The sequence below is a fragment of the Mobula hypostoma genome, chromosome 12 (assembly GCF_963921235.1).
Source record: "Mobula hypostoma chromosome 12, sMobHyp1.1, whole genome shotgun sequence".
In the NCBI taxonomy this organism is placed as follows: Eukaryota; Metazoa; Chordata; class Chondrichthyes; order Myliobatiformes; family Myliobatidae; genus Mobula; species Mobula hypostoma.
In genome coordinates this window covers 21,306,299-21,330,738 of record NC_086108.1, presented here as the reverse complement: position 1 = coordinate 21,330,738, position 24,440 = coordinate 21,306,299, and the positions used below count along the sequence as shown (strand labels likewise).

Below are 24,440 nucleotides of genomic sequence, written 5' to 3'. Positions count from 1 at the left end.
TTATAGTGAGAGGATTCGAGTACAGGAGCAGGGAGGTACTACTGCAGTTGTACAAGGCCTTGGTGAGACCACACCTGGAGTATTGTGTGCAGTTTTGGTCCCCTAATCTGAGGAAAGACATCCTTGCCATAGAGGGCGTACAAAGAAGGTTCACCAGATTGATTCCTGGGATGGCAGGACTTTCATATGAAGAAAGACTGGATGAACTGGGCTTGTACTCGTTGGAATTTAGAAGATTGAGGGGGAATCTGATTGAAACGTATAAGATCCTAAAGGGATTGAACAGGCTAGATGCAGGAAGGTTGTTCCCGATGTTGGGGAAGTCCAGAACAAGGGCCCACAGTTTGAGGATAGAGGGGAAGCCTTTTAGGACCGAGATTAGGAAAAACTTCTTCACACAGAGAGTGGAGAATCTGTGGAATTCTCTGCCACAGGAAACAGTTGAGGCCAGTTCATTAGCTATATTTAAGAGGGAGTTAGATATGGCCCTTGTGGCTACAGGGGTCAGGGGGTATGGAGGGAAGGCTAGGGCGGGGTTCTGAGTTGGATGATCAGCCATGATCATAATAAATGGCGGTGCAGGCTCGAAGGGCCGAATGGCCTACTCCTGCAGCTATTTTCTATGTTTCTGTGTTTCTATGTTTCTCCCCAGACCCTTTCCCTGATTAATCAAGAAGCTATCAATCTCTGCTTTAAATATACAGAATGACTTGGCCTCCACAGCTGCAGGTGGCAATGAATTCCACAGATTCACTGTCTTCTGGCTAAAGAAATTCCACCTCATCTCGGTTCTAAATGGATGTCCCTCTAATCTGGGGCTTTGCCCTCTGGACCTAGACTCGCACAGTATAGAAAACATCCTCTCAACATCCACTCTAACTAGGCCTTTAAATATTTAATAGGTTTCAATGAGATTCTCTCTTATTCTTCTGAACTCCAGAGGCTTCAGATGCCCCTCATATGTAAACCCATTTGTTCTCGGGATCATTGTCATAAACCTCCTCTGGACCCTCTCTAATGTCAGCACATCTTTTCTTAGGTACGGGGCCCAAAGCTGCTCACAATACACCAAGTACTGTCTGACCAATGCTTATAAAGCCTCAGCGTGGAGACCATGCTGCTGCATGCTACTTGGAGGCACTGGAGTTGGGGTGCCTTCGAGTTGCTGTGAAGGTGGCGTGCAGTAAAATCGTAAATGACTGTCTTAGATGTTTGTTTTGCGATCACAGAAACCTGTTAGACATTGATTGCTGCAATCCTGCTTCCCGTGTTTGGTGGGGGTCATGAGGTGTGGGGGCAGTGCCACTGCAGTTGTACTAGAACGAGGCCTCAGTTTTCGGGCTTGCATTGTAGAGTGGCATCTGCGCTCGGTTGACGGGGGGAGGGGGGTGGGGGGCGGCCACTCCTGTTGATACTGACCTCAAGTGGCAGATCAGTGGAATTATAAGCTGGACTGCCGGGAACCATTCATTAGCAGGACTTGGAACTTGGAACTCGGAACTCAGGATCTTGGTCTAAAATTTGTTATTTTAAATAACTTTTTTTCTTGTTATTTTGAATGCGTGGGTAAGTTTTTGCAACTTGGCCCCTGAGGAACACTGTCTCATTTGGCTGTATCCATGTATGGTTTAGATGACAATTAAACTTGATTTCATTTGATTTGATTATGTTCTTGCTCATATTCTAGTCCTCTCGAAATGAATGCTAACATTGCATTTACCTTCCTTACCACCGACTCAACCTGCAAGCCAACCTTTAGGGAATTCTGCACAAGGGCTCCCAAGTCCCTTTGCACCAGAGAATTTTGAATTTTCTCCCCATTTAGAAAATAGTCTATGCCCTTATTCCTTTTACCAGTCAACCAGTCTTCTATCTATGCAAGTAACTTTTCTGTACTATTGTGGGCTCTCATCTTGATAAGCAGCCTATGTGTGGCAAAAGCCTTCTAAAAATCCAAGTAAATTTCCTTTCTTCTGCACCTTTCCCTTTTCATAGTCATAGTCATAGTCATAGTTTATTGATCCCGGGGGAAACTGGTTTTCGTTACAGTTGCACCATAAATAATTAAATAGTAATAAAACCATAAATAGTTAAATAGTAATATGTAAATTATGCCAGGAAATATGTCCAGGACCAGCCTATTGGCTCAGGGTGTCTGACCCTCCAAGGGAGGAGTTGTAAAGTTTGATGGCCACAGGCAGGAATGACTTCCTGTGACGCTCTGTGTTGCATCTCAGTGGAATGAGTCTCTGGCTGAATGTACTCCTGTGCCCAACCAGTACATTATGTAGTGGATGGGAGACATTGTCCAAGATGGCATGCAACTTATACAGTATCCTCTTTTCAGACACCACCGTGAGAGAGTCCAGTTCCATCCCCACAACATCACTGGCCTTACGAATGAGATTGTTGATTCTGTTGGTGTCTGCTACCTTCAGCCTGCTGCCCCAGCACACAACAGCAAACATGATAGCACTGGCCACTACAGACTGGTAGAGCATCCTCAGCATCGTCCGGCAGATGTTAAAGATTTTAAAGATTGGAGTGACATTTGCAATTTTCCTGTCCTTCGGAACCTTTCCAGAATCTAGTAATTCTTAAAAGATCACTACTAGTGCCTCTGCAATCTCTTCACCTACCTCTTTCAGAACCCTGATTTATCTACCTTTATCCTTTCAGCTTTCCAAGCACCTTCTCCTTAATAATAGCAACTACACTCAATTTTGCCCCATCACTCTTGACTTTCTGGCTTGCTGTTTGTGAATACTGATGCAAAATACTTACTACATTCGTCCACTATTTCTTCCTCCCTTATTACTACCTCACCAGCATCATTTTCCTGCTGTCTAAAATCTACTTTCACTTACAACACACTGGAGGGACTCAGCAGGTCAGGCAGCATCCGTGGAAAAGAACAGTCAACGTTTCAGGCCGGAACCCTTCGTCCGGACTGAAGAGGGAAGGGGCAGAGGCCCTATAAAGAAGGTGGGGAGAGGATGGGAAGGAGAAGGCTGGTAGGTTTCAGGTGAAAAAACATTAAGGGGAAAGATAAAGGGGTGGGGGAGTGGAAGCAGGGAGGTGATAGGCAGGAAAGGTGAAGAAGGAATAGGGGAAAATACAATGGGTAGTAGAAGGAGGCGGAACCATGAGCGAGGTGATGGGCAGCTGGGGGAGGGGGCAAAGTGAAATAGGGATAAGGGGAGGGAATTACCAGAAGCTGGAGAACTCTATGTTCATACCAAGGGGCTGGAGACTACCTAGACGGTATATGAGGTGTTGCTCCTCCAACCTGAGTTTAGCCTCATCATGGCAGTAGAGGAGGCCATGGGAATGTGAAGCAGAGTTGAAGTGGGTGGCAACCGGGAGATCCTGTCTGTTGTGGCGGATGGAGCAGAGGTGCTCGACGAAGCGGTCCCCCAGTCTGCGTCGGGTTTTACCAATGTAGAGGAGGCCGCACCTGGAGCACCGGATGCAATAGATAACCCCAACAGACTCACAAATGAAGTGTTGCCTCACCTGGAAGGACTGTTTCGGGCCCTGAATGGTGGCAAGAGAGGAGGTTTAGGGACAGGTGTAGCACTTACGCTTACAGGGATAAGTGCCGGGTGGGAGATCCATGGGGAGGGACGTGTGGATCAGGGAGTGCGGAGGGACCGATCCCTGCGGAAAGTGGAGAGGGGTGGAGAGGGAAAGATGTGTTTAGTGGTGGGGTCCTGTTGAGGGTGGCAGAAGTTGCGGAGGATAATGTGCTGGATCCGGAGGCTGGTGGGGTGGTAGGTGAGGACAAGGGGAACTCTATCCCTGTTATGGTAGCGGGAGGATGGGGTGAGGGCCAAAGTGCGGGAAATGGAGGAGATGCGGGTGAGGGCATCGTTGATGATAGCAGAAGGGAAACCACGATCCGTAAAGAAAGAGGGCATTTGAGATGTCCTGGAACGGAAAGCCTCATCCTGGGAGCAGATGCGGTGGAGACGGAGGAACTGGGAATAGGGAATGGCATTTTTACATGTGGCAGGGTGGGAAGATGTATAGTCGAGGTAGTTATGAGAGCCAGTGGGCTTGTAGAAGATGTCAGTGGACAGTCTGTCTCCAGAGATGGAGACCGAGAGATCGAGAAAGGGGAGAGAAGTGTCCGAGATAGACCAAGTGAATTTGAGGGCTGGGTAGAAGGTTGAAGTAGAGTCGATGAAATTGACGAGCTCAGCATGGGTGCAGGAAGCAGCACCAATGTAGTCGTCAATGTAGTGAAGGAAAAGTTGGGGACCAGAATAGGTTTGGAGCGCAGACTGTTCCACGTAACCAACGAAGAGGCAGGCATAGCTGGGGCCCTACTCTCACTTTTCTTTTACACTTTATATCTGAATCTGAAAATTCTTTTGGTATTAATTTTTTGGTTAGCTTTCATTCACATTTCATGTTTTCACTCCTTATGGCTTTTTAATTGCCTTCTGTTGGTTTTTAAAAGCTTCCCAATCCTCTAAGTTCCCACTAATTTGACTATATTATATGCCCTCTCTTTTGTCTTCATGCTGCCTTTGATTTTCCTTGCCAGCCACAGTTGCCTCATTCTCCCTTTATAATATTTCTTCACCTTTGTGGTGTGTCTATCCTGCGTCTTAGCCATTGCTGATCTACCATCATTCCTGCTAGTGTCCCCTTCCAATCAACTTTGGCCAGCTCCTCTGTCATGCCCCTGTAATTCCCTTTGCTCCACTGTAATACTGTTACATCTGACTTTATCTTCTCCTTCTCAAACTCCAAGGTGAATTCTATCATGTTATAATCACTGTCTCCAAAAGGTTCCTTTACCATAAGTTCCCTAATCAAATCTGATTAATTTACACAACATCAAATTCAGAATTGCCTTTCCATTAGTGGGCTGAACCACAAGCTGCTCTAAAAAACTATCTTGTATGCATTCCACAAATTCCCTCTTTTGGGATCCAGCACCAACCTGATTTTCTCAATATACCTGCATATTGAAATCCCCTATGGCTGTTCCCCTTTTTACATGCCTTTTCTAGCTCCTGTTGTAATTTGAAGGATATCCAGACATTGGCCCCTGAGACAGAGATCACAGGATAGCCATGTGCTGTAGGGATTTACACAGGTGTAGTGTTCTTCTCCTTTTCAAAGTGTGCATAAAAGGCGCTGAGTTTATTGGGGAGAGAAGCATTACAACCATTTATACTGTTAGGTTTTGCCTTGTATGAAATAATGCCAGGACAGTTGACATGCCATCTGATTGTGCCTCTAGCTTCAGTTGGAGTTGCCTTTGTTCTCATGATGGTCTTCCATGTAGCTGGTCTCAAATTTAACAGTTAACCTTCACAGTTAACAACTCAGTTTATATTCAGACCCCTTATTCATTGAAAGTTATCTTTTATTATTCTCATTTTGCAAACAAGTCAGAAAATAATCCTGATGGTTAATATTTCCCAAACACTCGGGCATTGATTGAAAATTAACCACATGTATTTCAATTAATTATGTAGTCATCCAGATCTCAAAAAGATGTCAGTCTTTCATATTCCAGCTCCTCCGTTTAATCAACACACATCAAAGTTGCTGGTGAACGCAGCAGGCCAGGCAGCATCTCTAGGAAGAGGTACCTCTTCCTAGAGATGCTGCCTGGCCTGCTGCGTTCACCAGCAACTTTGATGTGTGTTGCTTGAATTTCCAGCATCTGCAGAATTCCTCGTGTCCTCTGTTTAATAACTTACCTGCAACAATTTAAGGATAATTTTACCCATGTTAGACCTTATGTAATAATTCACTTTTTTTTTCTATGTTTATCATGTATTGCACTGTGCTGTTGCTGCAAAGCTAATGAATTTCACCACATATGCCAGTGGTATTAAACCTGATTCAGATTCTAGTTCTGATCTACCTTAAATATAGTATATATGCAGCAGATAAACATCCCCATTACTAAAGAAATAGAATATTCTGCTGTGTGTGGTGGGGAAGGCACCATAAAGTACATCAGTTTGATTTAGGACCCAGTATGAGAATATACCAAGGAAGACAATGAAGAGCATACACAGTGCAACAAAAGCAGGACGAGAAGGCAGTGTGTGAGGAACGCGTTTACTCTGTCACACATGGATTTTCAGTGAAGGGTTGCTCCAATGTAAATTGCTTCATGGGAACTGTGGGAGTTCCAGTTTTTTAGTAAGTACTGCAGAAACTTGAAAAGCTGGGGTTGTCTCATTAGTGAATAAGTATGAGGGGATTTAAGAGAGGTGTTCAAAATTGTTACGGATTTTGATAAAAGATCAGTAACTAGAAGAAACATCTAAAATAATTTGCAGAAAAGCTCGAGGGAGTATGCATCCTTCATCACTGAGGTCATGTACTCTCCTTTACCATCAGGGAGGTGGGACAGGAGGCTGCAGATCCACACAATGATTCAGGAACAGTTTCTTTTCCTCTGCCATCAGGTTTCTGAATGGACCATGACCTCTACTTCATTATTTCTCTTTCTGCACTATTTATTTATTTTGGAACTGAGAGTAATTTTATACCTTTGCCCTGTACTGCTGCCACAACACATAAAATTTCATATCAGTGATAATAAACCTGATACTGTATTTCTCAAAATTATTAGCCTTTTTATTCATTAATAACGTTTGTGCTGCCACTGCCAGCATTTATTGCTCATCTTTCACGGCTGCTATGAGGTACCTTCTTCAATCACCACAATCATTCTGTTTGGAAAACCCCCCAAAGGGTTGCTTGATAAGGTTGAGATCCAGTAGCTCATATTTCCAAACTGGAATAGTATTTGATTTGGAAGGACACTTGCATGTGGTGATGCCCATGTGCCAGCTCTCCTAGATAGTCGAAGTGATGTGTTTGGGACGCATAGTAGAATGCATTTCCTGCAAAAGTTGAGCATGCAGACTCAAAAATAAGTAGTTGTACATTGGGGGTGGGGGAATTGCAGGCATGTGGAGCAAGAGCTATGTCATGGAGCTGATCAAACACCATGACATGATCCTCCTGTTATGTAATATTCTAAATACTGCGCAGAAAGTGTTATTCGCAATATTGTAGGAAGTGAATCCACCAGATGGAGATGCAGATGGTGCATCAAGTTTATCTGATTTCATTACACTTGAATCAATTTTGTAATGTGGAAAAGAAAGTGACTTGTTGGAACTTCTGCCTCTCAGTTACTATCATGTTTACCCTGTACCTGTTCGGATATAGACCCAGCTCAAACATTGTGTCACCAAGCTAGTTGACTAACTCAGAAATAAATGTTGAATAAGTTTTGACCAAGAGAAGGACAGATTAATTATTTTATCTGGAAGTAAACTAGAATACCAACTATGTAGTGGTTAAATTTCCATTTGATACAAAACATCTGAAGGCAGTTATGAAGTAAGTATAAAATGAAATCAAACAATAATAAGTGGAAGCTGTTGTAACAGTGGGTGATAAGGAAAATTAGAGGACAGGATGTTGCAAAATGTCTACATGGTGTTGATGTAACGGTGAAATCTTGTCACTTTATAAATCAGTACTGGTATGGTTCAGCTCAGTGCAATACAGGTAGGATATTTTGGCAATAGACACGATGCAGAAGAGATAATTAAAAATGATTGAGAGATAATGGATTGCTGACAGATAAGATGTATTTTCATTAGCTTAGAATAGCACATCTGTCTGGTCAAGCATGTGGTTTGAGCATTTTTCCTTTTCCTAAACTGCTGTTGTGCAATGTCCGTTCTTTGAACGTGAGACCAACCTCTTCTACCACCATCACCCCTCCGGACAGTATTTAATTTTATGCAAGCTCCAAGACTCAGTATCATGCACGTTTATACACAAAGAGACCATTGCGCTGTCTCTGTCTTCTGATATCCATTTTTAATATCCCTTTATTCCAGGAGAATTGGTTGATACAATTTCTTTCAACTTTACTTTTCATAAGTCAGTGATCCACCAGACAAATAATGCATCACTTTAAAATATTTTCTGAAGATCATTTGTATATAGAAAGAGAATGATGAACAAGTTTTGATCATTGCCTCAACTGCCTCTTGTCTGTTGGCAGGCTGTGAGAGATGTGTAAAATTCATTGCCACATATCTCGTGCTAATTCATTTCATGTGCACAAAATGTTAGGAAACATTGGCTTCCAATTTAAAATATGTACTGGTTAATGTTAAATTCATAGACATCTGTCATTGTAGTCTGTTCCAATACTGCTGCCTCTTTCAATTTGTATTGATCTCGGATGTGATACTAAGAGGTAATGTTTCTGATCATTGTAATTAAGCAACTCAGTCCACATCATTGCATTTTGAATTCATATTTGGCATTTGCTTAGTTGCAGATGTGGACTGCTACACAATATCAGCCATCTCTTCCAGCCTGTCCACTAGAAATTGATCTGGAAGGTAGCCCACTCACAGCGAATTATAGAGTGTACTGGTACTAAAAGTTGAATCATCTTCAGCGTCAGGAATGCCTTAAATTGAATCACATGAAATGTTCATCACCAGCTTTTGACTCAGGAACTGGTTCAGCCACATTAGAAAAGTTGTGGAGAAGAGTCAATGATTTCTGTAACTGCTAGGTTGCAGGGCACTGATTCACTTTGGCTCTACTTATTCTATCCCTCAGTTGTTAATATTTACACTTGGCACTGGCCACACAGAGAAGTTATTCCATGCTAGTTTTCAACCTTGTCATTACATGACAACCCCTGCCAATTCCAGGCAATAAAAAAGTTTGCTAGTTGAAATAATGCAGGCCTTTTGTTTCTATATTTGGGCAGGAATTTGATTCTGTTCAATTGCCTTTTATTTTGTTGATATGCTAGAAGATAATCCTAAGTAGACACTACTAGATCTTTAATCTTTGTGACATCCCTCTGTATAGAGGAGGAACTGATACCAAGAGTTTCAGTGAGCTTAAAGTTCTGCCACACACTTTACAGAGGAGTGCAGGCAGAAGCATAGGGCAGGAAGTACAGAATCCCTAGATCCCACACCACCAGGTTCAGGAACAATTAATTCCCCTCAACCATCAGGCTCCTGAACCAGTGTGGCTAATTTCAATCATCACCACTCTAAACTGATTGCAAGGATTTTACAGCTCGTGTCCTTGGTATTATTTTTAATTATTTGCACAGTTTGCCCTTTTTTTGCACAATGGTTGTTTGTCAGACTTTGTTTATCTATAGTTTTCCTTAAAATTCTGTTGTACTGTATTTCAATTGTTCCCTGAAAATGTCTGCAAGAAAATGTATCTTATGGTAACCTCAATGGTAACATATATGTACTTTGATGACAAATTTATTTGAACTTTGAATGTTGGGTCCGAGTTCAAAGCCCTGTGAAAGTGGCTGCACAGATTGATCACGTGGTAAGAAAAACATACGGCATGCTTGCCTTTGTTAGTCTGAAGTTATGTTGCAGCTTTATAAAACTCTAGTTCGACAGCATTTGTACTATTGCATTCAGTTCTGTAGCCCCATTGTAGAAGGATGTTCAGGCTTTGGAGAGGGGGCAGAAGAGGTTTTCCCGGATGCTGACTGGATAGAGGGCATGTGCTAAAAGGAGAAGTTAAATACAGACTTTTGTTGTTTTCTCTGGGGAGGTTGAGGCTAAGAGGAGATCTGAAAGAAAGGTTACAGAATATGAGGGGCACATATAGAGTGGACAGCTGGAATCTTCTTCCCAGGGTTGAAATGTCTAATACCAGACAGAACTCTGTCAGATCTACCAAGGTACAGTGAAAAGCTCTCCTTGCTTCCTGTAGACACAAATCAATTCATTACACAGTTCTTTACACAGGGTAAAGCAGTAACACAATGCAGAGTAAAGTGTAACAGCTACACACAAAATGCAGTGAAAGTCAAGAATATGGTGCAAGTGCAGAACGAGATAGATTGTCAAGTCAAGATTCTATCTTATCATACTAGAGGAACATTCAATAGTCCTATAACATCAGGGTAGAAGCTGTCCTTGAGCCTGGCAGTACATGCTGTTAGGCTTTTGTATCTTCTGCCCATTGGGTGACAAAAGGAGAAAGACTGTCTAGGGTGGGTGGGTTTTTGTTTATGCTGGCTGCCTTACTGAGGCAGCAAGAAGTTTAGACACGATCCATGGTGGGGAGGCTGGTTCTTGTGATGTGCTGAGCGGTATCCACAACTCTCTGCAACTCCTTGTGTCATGGTTGAGCAGGTGTCATACCAAGCTGTGATTCATGAGATAGGATACTTTCTATTATGCATTGATAAAAATTGGTAAGTGTCAACAGGTTCATGCCAAATTTCTTTAGCCTCCTGAGGAAGTAGAGGTGCTGGTGAGTTTTCTTGGCTGTGCTTTCTGTGTAGTTGGACCACGGCAGGCTATTGGTTATGTTCAATCCAAGGAACTTGAAGCTCTCAATCCCCTCTCTCGAGCTCAGCACCATTGATGTATATAGGACCATGTGCAACACATTCCTTCCTGAAGTCAATGACCAGCTCTTTCGTTTTGCTGACATTGCCACTCTTCCAGAATTACCCTTTTTGTGCAAGGCCTTAGAGATTGTGGAGCCATGAACTTCATCTCCATTTGCAGTCACTGACTTCTGCAGCTGACTCAGAGTGACTGTTGGTGTCACAGTAGCCTCTCTTACAAGTGCCATTCTTCTCTGGTGACTCAGTTTTATAGTGGTGGCCTGACCTAGGCAGAATGGCTGTAATTTCATCTTTTTTCCACTTTTTCATAATGATGGTACTAAGCTCTGTGATACGTTCAGTGCCTTTGAGATGGTCTTGTACTCTTCCCCAGATTTGTGCTTCTCCATTATAATTTCCCTGACTTGTCTTGAACGCTGTTTCGTCTTCAGTTTGGTTTGGTCTGTTGAAAATCTACCATATGGTTGGACCTTACAAACAGAGGAGGTATTTATTCTTATGAATTCATTGAAAACAGGTGATCCTCCAATTTTCTACTTCAACAAACTCGGTGAGTTGGTAAGGAAATGTTGTATATTGCACCTGAGGAAGGTTAGTGTAGTAGTTACTAAGGGGATGAATAATTTTTCAGCCTCACAATTTTGGTTTTTAATTTTTTGTAAATTGTTGAAAGCTTTTGGATTTTTTTTCTTTTGATTTGATATGATTCACAGCGTTTTATAGATTAGCTCAGAAAAATCCTACTTCAATATATTTTAAATTTAGAAAATGAGGCAGTAAAACGTAAAAATAGTTCTGGAAGCCAAATACCACTGAAGGCACTGAACAAGAATGCACAGGAAATAGAAAAACATAGACAGTGTGTAGGCAGAAGAGATTATTTCAGAATGTTTACTAATTTAATTAGTTTGGCATAACATTGTGGACCAAAGGGCCTTTTTCTCTGCTGAACTGTTCTGTGCTTTATATTAATATTTTTGCTCTCTTCTTCTCCAACCGTCTTTCAGTTTCCTCTCAATCTGTCCTTTATCTGCTACCTTCTGAGTACCACATCAGCACCATCTGTTTTCCCATCTCATCTCAATGGCTATTGAAGCATTGTTATTTTCATTTATTCGTTTTTCAGATTGCATTTATTGCTTCATTTATTGTCTTTGCCAAGGCTGTAGTGAGACAACCTCTGGGGCTGCTGTGGCGAAGGAGCTCCCATAATGCTGTTGAGCTGGGAGCTCCAGGATTTAGACCAGAGATGGTGAAAGAATAGCAATGTATTTCAATTCAGGTGATGTTTAATTTCATGTGAAACTTTCAGGTAATGGTGCTTCTCTATGCCTTTTTGGTGGTAAAAGATTACCACCACAGACATTGTCTGGACAAGTCACTGTGTGTAATAGAGACCAATCAATTGAACTGGTTTGAGATTGTTGGATGGGGTTGCAACTGCACTCGTCTAGGCAAGTAAGGTGTATTTAATTCTGCTCGTAATCAGTGGAAAGGCTTTATGGTGACAGGAGGTGAGTATCCCCCTGCAGTGTACTCTGAACAGCCACTATATGTATATAGTAGGTCCAATTGAATTTCTGTCAGTGACGGCCCCTAGGATGTTGATAGTTGAGAAGATCACACTGCTTACTGACAAGGATAAGTGGCTAGATTGTATCATATATTTATTTTGGAAGATTAGGCATTTTGTGGCTTAAATCTGAAAAAAGTGAAAATGTCAGATATGGTTTCCTTAATCAGAATCAAGTTTAGTATCGCCAGTATATGTCATGAAACTTGTTAACTTTGCAATGCAATACATGATAAATATAGAAACAAACCTGAAATATGGTAATTTTATATATATGTATATTAAATAGTTATGTTAAATAAGTAGTGCAAAAACAGAAATTTTAAAAGGTAGTGAGGTGGTGTTCATGGGTTCAATGTCCATTTAAAAATCAGATGGCAGACGGGAAGAATATAAGTTGAAATTTGTTGTTTATTCACTGCCTTCATATGTTCATTGGTTTCTACTTCTGTCATTGGAGCGTACAGTCCAAATTAATTACTCACTTTGGCAGAAAAGATGTTTTTTTAAATAAAAATCATAGCTTTTTTCAGCTGCAAAATTTGATGATCTCATACAGGTCCAGTTGGTGCACAATTCTGAGATTTCACTTCTCAGTTTATCGTGAGCTGCAAATTAAATCACCCACAAGGCAGGAAGTGCATCAGAATGAACAGATGGGTGTCAGTGCTGGTACTGAATCAGTGCCACACATTGATGGGATGTATTGCCAGAGTAGGTGCTGGAATCAGAAATTATTTCTGTGATTTAGATAAACACTTAAATAGTCAAGGCATTAAAGGATGCAGGCATGATGCAGGTAAATGGGAGTAGTGTTGATGGGCAGAAAGGTTGGCATAGAGATGGAGGGCAGGAGAGAGTGTTTCTGTGCTGTAAGCTGATATCGTCAGTCCCTTCACTTCACTGCTTTTTTGTTCTCTGAGCTAAGCAGCAGGTATTTTATTTCCCTTCAGTGGGAGGCAAAAAAAAAATGAACATGACGTGTCTGGGTAATAGATTATCCTTTTCATCAGTAGCCAAACCAAATAACTGAAGGAATCTGAGATGAAGTTAGGCATTCACAATGTAAGAGCAATGAACTGTGTGCAATGGTCAACCAACATCACTGAAACAAATCATTTAGCTCTAAGAGTGAGTTATTTATCGGCCCTTCTGGCACATTTTAACGCCTTACAACACTTCATAATTAATGGGCTGTCATTCAAGAAATAACTGTGAAAATGACTCATTTGCCAAATAATTCAACTGATTCACTCACAAACTCTAGGGAACAGAACCTGCCTTTCTAATCATCTGGTGGGTATAAAACTAATCCCAAATAAATGTTTGAGTCGGAACAGCCTCACAAGCTGCTCAGCTGTAAAATCAATCCCCACAAAGGGAGAGGGCTCAGAACACTTTATTATGGAAGGTAAGAATGGTGATTAAAGATATTCCCTGTATTCCAAGAACACATTTTAAAGTGGACCAAGTCACAGCAACAGCTTGCATCAATAATATATATTGATTATTTTTTCCGTGATGGCTCTGACATTAAGTTTAAATGCCTAAACAAACACAGAATATTCTGTAAATACGCATCAAGCCTTGTCAAGGTTTAAGATGCTTATGTTTCAGGTGGAAGCCCTTCATCAGAACTATAAACTTATAAAATATAAGAGAGCTCCTTAATAATACTGTGGAAAAGTAAGAAAAACAAGAATTTAATCATTTTATTTATTTATTTATTAACATACAGTGCAGAATAGGCCCTTCTGACCCTTCAAGCCATGCTGCCCAGCAACCCCCTAATTTAATCCGAGGGGTAATTTATAATGACCAATTAACCTACTAACTGGTACATCTTTAGACTATGGGAGAAAACCAGAGCACCAAGAGGAAACCAACACAGTCATGGGGAGAATGTACAAACTCCTTACAAGCAGCAGCGGAAATTGAACCCAGATTACGTGTGCTGTAAAGCGTTGTGCTAACCACAAGGTTACCGTACACCTCTAACTAGTCACGACCTTTTCTCAATGTAAGTGACTTCTGGTTCTATTTATATTTTTCATTTGTGGATTAGGTTTCCTTTTTATTTTTACCACTCATCTTTCTTGTTATCAGGTTGTTTGCTCATTATTGGAGCTGGCAACCATCTGAGCAAGCAGCTAAGTGAGATTGAAAAGGACTTGAGAAAATCAACTGGAATTTGGTAGCATTTGTTTAAGCTAGCTCTACTGGTTGGTACATGAAAGGATGTTCCATGTGTTCAGTATGAAATTGAAGTTACTTAGCAGTGATTGAGCTCACATTGGCAACATAAATACTTTCATTTGTAAGTGTGCAGCATATTCCGCTTTATAAATTTGCTAATTTTTGCCACTGCTTTTATGTGTTTCAGAGCAGTTTATCAATGAGCCCAAGGATCATGAGGTAATGATGCAGATTGATTGTGAAGTAATGGCCACCAGAGTCATTCACATCAAGACATCATTGATACCTGCCTTTCTACGAGAACAGCAGGAAAACCGCACGGCAGCATATCAACAGCCAGCACCAGCACCAGCACCAGCACCACCTCACACTGCACCACCTATCATCACAGAGTCTGCCCAAGGGACTGAGTTCAACATTTACCAGTAGTGTGGTACTCACCTGAGAACATTGTGCTGTAAACCACTGCACTGCAGGTGAATGTACACTGACTCTGCGGGTCACTGTTTCCAAGGACTCATTCAGTGCATTTGAAAATAAGATGATTGGATAGAAGTTTTTCTTCAACTTAATTTAATGTAAATTCAGATCAAACTAATTTGAAACTAACTCTCTATGATTCTGGCCTGTTTAAAACCTTGTTTAGAATAGATTTTACTGGTGAATTGTTGCAGCCATGGGCTTTGAAAGGTGAAATGCTTTGAGGGAATCAAAAAAGGTAAAAGCAATAGGCTGAAGCATCTTTAATCTTTACAAAAAAAAGCCATTACCACAGTAAGCACATGTTCACCATGAAATTTTGGTTTTGAAATGTGCTTTATAACCAAAACTGTTGCGTAAAATGGATGTTCATATCAGTGCTCAAAAAATAATTCAATTGAAATAAACTTCTAATAGATAGTTATTTTTGGGTAAACCTACCTCTCACTGAGCCAAAATTTCAAGTCACAAGAGCCTTTTTCTCTTTGAGCTATAAAACCTATTGCTTTTACCGACGGGAAACTTGGTGGTTGTACAGTTTTGATTTGTTGCAGGTGTCTTGTTAATTTTTGCTGGGTGAGTGTTTTCCTGAAGATGTTACCCACTGACACCATCGGGCTATGCATTTTTTCGTGCATACCAGAACTGTGGATCATTCAAGAATTTTGCTTAATAATCTGCATAAACTCATTGATTAAATAACAACTCACTTCACAGTTGTGAGGGTGAAACAAACTTCTGGAAAGTGTATTCATATATAAATATATTATTTCTCCTTAATCTCATCAATGACCATTATCATGAGCTTGGTCTCTGCAGGCCTTGTTACCTTGTCTGATGTAATTGAGCTTGTTTTTCACATTCGGGTCTGTACACAAAGTACAAGCTGTTTGGCAGTTGTGGTCTATCGTAAGCTCCTTTCTGCATAATGTAATGTTTCATTACCGGGTATTTTATTGGATTTGTGATCGTGGGCATAGATCATACTAGCTAATTTCTGACCTCTGGATCCTGGCAGTGATGAAACAATGTAGTCACTATTCATCACTATTTGGCTCATCACTGACCAGAAATCAAATCTAGGCTATTATGGCTGTGCACAGTGAATATTTTAGTGGATTCTTGGTCATCGCATTGTGGATCTAGGTCAACCATTTACTTTGGTGTTCAGACTTGACTACTCTTCGGTGTTCCTTCTGCAATCAATGACTGAGACCGCAATTATTTGTGAATTATTCCAGTTCACTGGAATTTAGCTACATTGTGATCAGGCACCAGGGATGTTTGAAAGAGAATCACTGTTTGTGCAGAGTTGAAAACGACCGTGTGCTGAACAGTGGCCAGAACTTCCAATCATCAAATTTGGCCGGTCTCATTCCAGTGTGAGGGAACACCAATAAGGATAACGTGCTACTATTGAAGCCATAGGATCTCACCGTTTATTTTAGAGGTGAAGGCCACATCATTTGCAACTGTCTCCAGGCTTGTTAAAATAGTAGCCTGTGCTACATTAAGGATTTGTTCTTTGTCCCTTACAGTTCATGACTGTAAGTTATTTTAAAGAATGCGCTTCTGTTTTCAATGTTCCTACTCTCTTCGTTTATATAATTTATTTTGTGATATTAGTTATTTTTTGTTACTTCTGGAAAATTGTGAAATTGCAAACATTTCTGTATGCCAATAAATTTGTTATTTATCTTCTCTATTTATTTATCTGTCTTGCTGTTCTATGGTAATTCTTTGGACACTTGTACGAATAATGCATCTGTTATAACTCTTCTATGACTCTTTCAGCTTCTCTTTTAGTTTTGGCAGATGTAATATGAGTAGACTCTCGCTCAGTGTATTGCAGCTTCCCACTTTGATTAATTGTATGTAGTCCATAGAACAAACTCAATTGTACTAGAGTGTTTGAAGTGAGGAAAAAATGAATTTCTCCTGATTTTACTGGTCATAGCTTCAGCTCTGAGTAAGTGATTTCAAACAATGAGTAATTATATTATTTAAGAAGTAAGTTATAAATATTCCATATACTTTCTAATCTGAGCCACTAATACCCCTTTCACACACAAAGAAAAGATGTTCCACGGCTATCAAAAGGCACTAGCACCACAGGTTCATGGGTATACTACCACTGCCAGCGGGGTTCCTTCCAGTCTTTCACTATGGTACCTTGGGAATATATCCTCACTCCTTCAATGTCATTAGATGGAAAATCTTCAATTCCCTCCCCAGCAGCATTGCTGTAATACAGCACTTCAGAAATAATTTGGAATGAACAAAATTGCCAGTGATCTCCACATTCTAAAATAAAATTTAACACAGGCTTTGGAATATTTCACAGTACTTTCAAACAAAATTTGACACTGGCGTGCTGCAGGTGATCAAAGCTTCGTCGAAAACTGGGGTGCAGGGGAACTTTCTTTGGGTGCCAAGAATCAGAATCAGGTTTATTATCACCAGCATGTGACATGAAATTTGTTAACTTAGCAGCAGCAGTTCAATGCAATACATAATCTAGCAGAGAGAGAGAAAAAATAATAATAATAAATAAAATAAAACATACTAATAAATAAACAATTAAATCAAGTATATAGAAACATAGAAAATAGGTGCAGGAGTAGGCCATTCAGCCCTTCGAGCCTGCACCGCCATTTATTATGATCATGGCTGATCATCCAACTCAGAACCCCGCCCCAGCCTTCCCTCCATACCCCCTGACTCCTGTAGCCACAAGGGCCATATCTAACTCCCTCTTAAACATAGCCAATGAACTGGCCTCAACAGTTTCCTGTGGCAGAGAATTCCACAGATTCACCACTCTCTGTGTGAAGAAGTTTTTCCTAATCTCGGTCCTAAAAGGCTTCCCCTCTATCCTCAAACTGTGACCTCTCGTTCTGGACTTCCCCAACATCGGGATCAATCTTCCTGCATCTAGCCTGTCCAATCCCTTTAGGATCTTATACGTTTCAATCAGATCCCCCCTCAATCTTCTAAATTCCAATGAGTACAAGCCCAGTTCATCCAGTCTTTCTTCATATGAAAGTCCTGCCATCCCAGGAATCAATCTGGTGAACCTTCTTTGTACTCCCTTTATGGCAAAGATGTCTTTCCTCAGATTAGGGGACCAAAACTGCACACAATACTCCAGGTGTGGTCTCACCAAGGCCTTGTACAACTGCAGTAGTACCTCCCTGCTCCTGTACTCGAATCCTCTCGCTATAAATGCCAGCATACCATTCGCCTTTTTCACCGCCTGCTGTACCTGCATGCCCACTTTCAATGACTGGTGTATAATGACACCCAGGTCTCGTTGCACCTCCCCTTTTCCTAATCAGCCACCATTCAGATAATAATCTGTTTTCCTATTTTTGCCACCAAAGTGGATAACTTCACATTTATCCACATTAAATTGCATCTGCCATGAGTTTGCCCACTCACCCAACCTATCCAAGTCACTCTGCATCCTCTTAGCATCCTCCTCACTGCTAACACTGCCACCCAGCTTCGTGTCATCCGCAAACTTGGAGATGCTGCATTTAATTCCCTCATCCAAGTCATTAATATATATTGTAAACAACTGGGGTCCCAGCACTGAGCCTTGCGGTACCCCACTAGTCACCGCCTGCCATTCTGAAAAGGTCCCGTTTATTCCCACTCTTTGCTTCCTGTCTGCTAACCAATTCTCCACCCACACCAATACCTTACCCCCAATACCGTGTGCTTTAAGTTTGCACACTAATCTCCTGTGTGGGACCTTGTCAAAAGCCTTTTGAAAATCCAAATATACCACATCCACTGGTTCTCCCCTATCCACTCTACTAGTTACATCCTCAAAAAATTCTATGAGATTCGTCAGACATGATTTTCCTTTCACAAATCCATGCTGACTTTGTCCGATCATTTCACCGCTTTCCAAATGTGCTGTTATCACATCCTTGATAACTGACTCCAGCAGTTTCCCCACCACCGACGTTAGGCTAACCGGTCTATAATTCCCCGGTTTCTCTCTCCCTCCTTTTTTAAAAAGTGGGGTTACATTAGCCACCGTCCAATCCTCAGGAACTAGTCCAGAATCTATTGATAGATATTGATAGATTATTTTAAAATGTGCAGAAACAGAAATACTGTATATTTAAAAAAGTGAGGTAGTGTCCAAAACTTCAAATTCCATTCAGGAATCAGATGGCAGAGTGGAAGAAGCTGTTCCTGAATCATTGAGTGTGTGCCTTCAGGCTTCTGTACCTCCTACCTGATGGTAACGGTGAGAAAAGGGCATGCCCTGGGTGCTGGAGGGTCCTTAATAATGGATGCTGCCTTCCTGAGACACTGCTCCCTAAAGATGTCCTGGGTACTTTGTAGACTAGTGCCCAAGATGGAGCTGACTAGATTTACAACCTTCTGCAGCTTCTTTCGGTCCTGTGCAGTAGCCCCTCCATACAAGACAGTGATGCAGCCTGTCAGAATGCTCTCCACGGTACAACTATAGAAGTTTTTTTGATGTATTTGTTGACATGCCAAATGGCTTCAAACTCCTAATAAAGTTACCACTGTCTTGCCTTCTTTATGACTACATCAATGTGTTGGGACCAGAGATCTTGACACCCAGGAACTTGAAGCTGCTCGCTCTAACCACTTCTGTTCTCTCTCTGAGGATTGGTATGTGTTCCTTCATCTTACCCTTCCTGAAGTCCACAATCAGCTCTTTCATCTTACTGACGTTGAGTGCCAGGTGGTTGCTGCAGCACCACTCCACTAGTTGGCATATCTCACTCCTGTACACCCTCTCGTCACCACCTGAGATTCTACCAACAATGGTTGTGTCGTCAGCAAATTTATAGATGGTATTTGAGCTATGCCTAGCCACACAGTCATGTGTATAGAGAGAGTAGAGCAGTGGGCTAAGCACACACCCGAGGTGCGCCAGTGTTGATCGTCAGCAAAGAGGATATGTTATCACCAATCCACACAGACTGTGGGCTTCCGGTTAGGAAGTCAAGGATCCAATTACAGAGGGAGGTACAGAGGCCCAGGTTTTGCAACTTAATCAGGATTGTGGGAATGATGGTATTAAATGCTGAGCTATAGTCAATGAACAGCATCCTGACGTAGGTGTTCGTGTTGTCCAGGTGGTCTAAAGCAGTGTGAAGAGCCATGGAGATTGCGTTTGCCATTGACCTATTGTGACAATAGGCAAATTGCAGTGGGTCCAGGTCCTTGCTGAGGCAAGAGTTCAGTCTGGTCATAACCAACCTCGCAAAGCATTTATGGAAGAAAGATTTAACCCCTGAGCCTGGAAAGAGGAATGCAATAATTAAAATATGGGATGGCCAAGACTCCATAAATGAAGAACTGTAAATATGTTAGGTAATTATTGGCCCTGATTAGATTACTGAGCCCAGTGTGGACTCAGGGAAACCAAATTCTGTAAATCTCCATTTAAAATATACATAATACCCTCTGCATAGGGATATTTCTCCTTATCTCAGTCCTAAATGTCTACTGACTTTTCCTGAAACCTTGCCCTAACCACAAAACTTTACACCGCACGCTGTTACTATTGATTTGTAATCCAGGGAGCGGGAAGCGCAGAATCAAGTATCGCTATGATGATTGTACGCTCTAGTATCAGTTGTTTGGTGACAATAAAGTATAAAGTAGAAGTAAAAGTGCTGGATTGTCTGGTTGGATGAAACAATTCTGATTATCTAAATAGTCCCATGTAGTGTCACCTCTCATTTTCAAAACTCCAGTGGGTGAAGATCAAACATCTCATTGGACAACTCCCTCATCTTGAAATCATTTTGGTGAAGTTTCAATGTGCAAACTTCTAGCAAGTAGTTCATTTGTATTGGAGAACAAAACTGTACACACTACTGCGATTGAGGTCTCATCAAAATCATGCATGAAGTTAGGAGGAGTTCCTTCCCTTTCTACCCCAGCCTCCCCAAGCTTTTCTAATGGCTTGGGCACTCTCAGATTGGAGGAGTAAGGCCTCATTTTCTATCTGGGTAGCCTCCAATCTGATGGTATGAGTATCTATTTCTCTAACTTCTAATTTCTCTCCCCTTCTTTCTTTTTCCATTCCTAATTTTGGCTCTCCTCTTAGCACTTCTCTTCTTATCCACGCATCACCTCCCTTTGGTATCCTCCTCCCCTTTCTCCCATGGTCCACTGTCCTCCCTTTCAGAGTCCTTTACATGTTCTAACTATCATCGTCCATTCTCATCATCATCATTCTCACTTCAACCCCATCACCTGGTTTTACCTATCACCTTCAAGCTTGTACTCCTTCTCCTCCCCTGTTCATATTTTGGTTTCCTCCCCAGTCCTGATGAAGGGTCTCAGCCCAAAACATTGACTAATTATTTCCCTCATCGATGCTGCCAGACCTGAATTCCTCTGGAACTTTGTGCGTTGTACAAAGTTCCCTGCTTCTTTAAAAAAAAGCATTGTATATCTAGTTGTCTTGCCAATGTGCACAGCCTCACATTCTCCATATTATCTGGCACATTTTCATCCATTGCTCATCAATCCTCCTACCTTCAAATTCTCAGCAAGCTTGTCTCATTATCTCAGTCATTAGAAGATACATTGAATAGCTGAGGGCCCAACACTGATCTGTATAATTATATTACACAAAAGAGCAGTGGAATTGAGTTGAATATGAAACACTAGTTCACTACAAAGCCACAGACTAACAGCCAGTTACGGCTCAGGGTGTCTTGGACTTGCCGGCATGCTTTGTCTAACACACAAGTACACAATGTGCTGGAAATCAGATGTGGGGATATCTGAAACTTCCACAATGCTGTTGGACCTGCTGTTCATCCCAACAAAAGAGCACTAATGCATTGATGAAATGATCACTTCACACCTGACCCCTGGGTTTACACCAAGTAGTACTTGCTTATGAACAGAACAACCACATTCATTTCATGGGAAGTGTTGCCACTGTAGAAAGAGGCAAATTTAGAATTATTTCCCTTCATTTTATTTTATATCTGGTAATTAATAGTTCATTATTTTTAATTTAATATTTTAAGCTAGTTATACATCTTATGAACAGTTCAATAGAAGCTTGTGGATAACGCACCAGGCCTACTCACCAGTTGTGACCGCTCCACTTTTAGGGTGTGGGGGATCAACTTGCCTGTCACTCTGCCTTTTGGCTGCCAACCATGCCAAAGGCAGCTGCCTGGCCCAATGTGATCAGACACATGTTGGCCTTGCAACATTAAGGTGCATAAGATTTTCATTCAACAAACATGACAAGTATTTGGAGCAAAAGAGCAGTGTGCCACAAAGTTACTGGAATTGTTGGTGAGCAATGGGATCATACACTTATCTCTGTATATCACAAATGTGGGGAGAAAAACATGAGATTTGTATGGGATTAGAGTAAATTGTTGCTTGAAAGTTGGTGTGGATTCCATGGGCTGAAGGACCTGAGCCCACACTAGACAAATTTATAAATGGACTAACATTAGATTCTGTCCAACTCAGTCTATATATGAATTTATTTGCAATGAAGTGCCTCTAGCAATCTCTCAAAAATACATGTGTTGTATCACAGTAAAACATGATATTATGAAACAATAATACAATATTAGTTGTCTATCTATGTAAAATATTGAGTCAAATAGGTAATGAACCCAGTTACCCATTACTACAACTCAATATGTGACTTTTAATCAGAAAGCCCAATTATTAAAAGCAAAATAAGTTGATTGTAAAGTATCATTTCAAAGAAAGATGTTTGTGCAGTTAGCGTAATATATTGCTGCAGGATATTTATCTGAAACTTTCTAAACATACAACTTCCAATAAAAGGTTTCAGCTGTGATTAAAGTATGTTTACAATCTTATATTTCTTTGAACTTCAGCATGTCTTCTAAAACTTTGACAACCTTCTGTGCATGCACAGTGGAGAACATCCTAACCAGTTGTAACACAGCCTGCCATGGAAACACTAGTGCCCAGGAACAGAAACGTCTACAGAAAATCCTTGATACAGCCCCATAGAGTCCTCTCTACTAAAAAGCACATTTGCAAGGAGCGCTACCACAAGAAAGTGGCATCTATCATCAAGAACCCCCCCACCCATCCGGGCAATTCTCTCTTCTCACTGCTGCCATCAGGAAGGAGGTACAGCAGCCTTCGTTCCCACACTACCAGATTCAGAAACAGTTATTACCCTTCAACCATCAAGCACCTGAACCTGAGTGAATAACCCCAACACTGAACTGATTCCACAACCTATGGACTCATTTCAAGGACTCTACAACATATGTTCTCAAAATTATTTGTTTTCTTCACATTGTTTGTTATTCTTTGCTTATGTATAGTTTTTCATAAACTTGATTGTATTTCTTTATTTTCCTATAAATGCTTGCAAGAAAATAAATCTCAAGGTAGTATATGGTGACATTATAGATATTTCGATCATAAATTTACTTTGACTTTGAAATTGCATTGAGGAAATCATTAAAACTGTCATCCAAACTAATTGAAATTTACCAGAAATGTAAACAACAAAATTTTGAAAAACAGTATGTATTTTAAATTTCTATAAAAACAAACATTTTAAAAATGATTCTCACCACCTTTTCTCTTAACTGATACTGAATTTTAAGAAGGAATTTTGCCCGCCGTATTCAGTTATTGGGATTCAGCTGGTGTTTAAGATTAGAGCTTGTCTTTTAACTAAACTATTTTAACCATTCCCAGCTTATGAAAATTCAGTATAACTAGGGACCTAGATAAGAAAGCATATCATTTATTGCAACATGCACAAAATATTGATGCCGCCTGACCTCCAACATTTTGTGTGTGTTGCTTTGGATTTCCGGCATCTGCAGATTTTCTCGTGATTGTGACTTGATTTATTGTACCAGGAATTTTTTCCCAGTAATTTGATGCCTTCAAATGGTTACTACAACAGTAAACTGCTCAGATAAAGTGTAACAGTTTTAAAAAATCAATATTATATTTATCTATTACCTCAGCTTTTGCACTGTAGTATCCTGCCTCATCTTCATTGTCTTCAATATTGTTGTTTACATCAATATAAATGTAGCCATATCATCCTGGCTAAATTTGAAGAGACAATACCGCTACCTTCAAGTTTAATAGCCTACTTTTAATAAAAGGACTTAAAAAAACACAGGGAAGGATTGTTAACCAGTTTGAAGGCAAAAATGGCAGATGGGTAAAAGGCTAGAGTTGAAGGAAGAATTAATTGGATGCAGGAACATAACTGAGATTTCAGTTCTCATTTCTTGAAACAGGCAATAAAACCTTTTTTTCAGGACATTAAAAAATATTAAATAATTACAAATAACAGTGTAAAAAAGTGCAAAGCACATTTATATAGCTAGGGTGTCTAAGACTTTTGCACAGTACTTGTCAACATGGAGTGGGGAGCAAGATTGTAAATCAGGCGAGAGCGAAAGATGTTGGGAATGGCCAGAGTGGAGTGCCACGGGAGGGGTGAGGGACAGATGGCAGAGGTGCTGGGGTGGGGGATGGTGCGGTTGCAGACACACCCAGCCCTGGGACACTAGGCAAGGTCATTTGATTCCAAACAGTTCATTTATTGATTATTACAGAATGCCTTTCTGGTGCTTCTCTCTCCCATCCCCTTTTTGCAACCATGATTCTCCTCTCCCTGCCTCCTTCCCACTCTGTCTACAACAGAGACCCATATCAGAAACATGTTTATCATCATTTACATGTCATGAAATTTGCTTTTCTTTTGCAGCAGTG

The 24,440-nt window shown here is 40.9% G+C and overlaps 1 protein-coding gene across 1 annotated transcript in view; it reads left to right on the top strand.

The window, feature by feature from the left end:
• atf6 (activating transcription factor 6) overlaps positions 1-16,723 on the top strand; it is a 423,807-nt gene extending 407,084 nt beyond the window's left edge. The window contains exon 16 of the mRNA XM_063063732.1: positions 14,380-16,723. Within this exon, the coding sequence (XP_062919802.1) occupies positions 14,380-14,621 (242 nt within the window). The 3' untranslated portion in view covers positions 14,622-16,723. The remainder of the gene's footprint in view (positions 1-14,379) is intronic.
• The last annotated feature ends 7,717 nt before the right edge of the window (positions 16,724-24,440 follow it).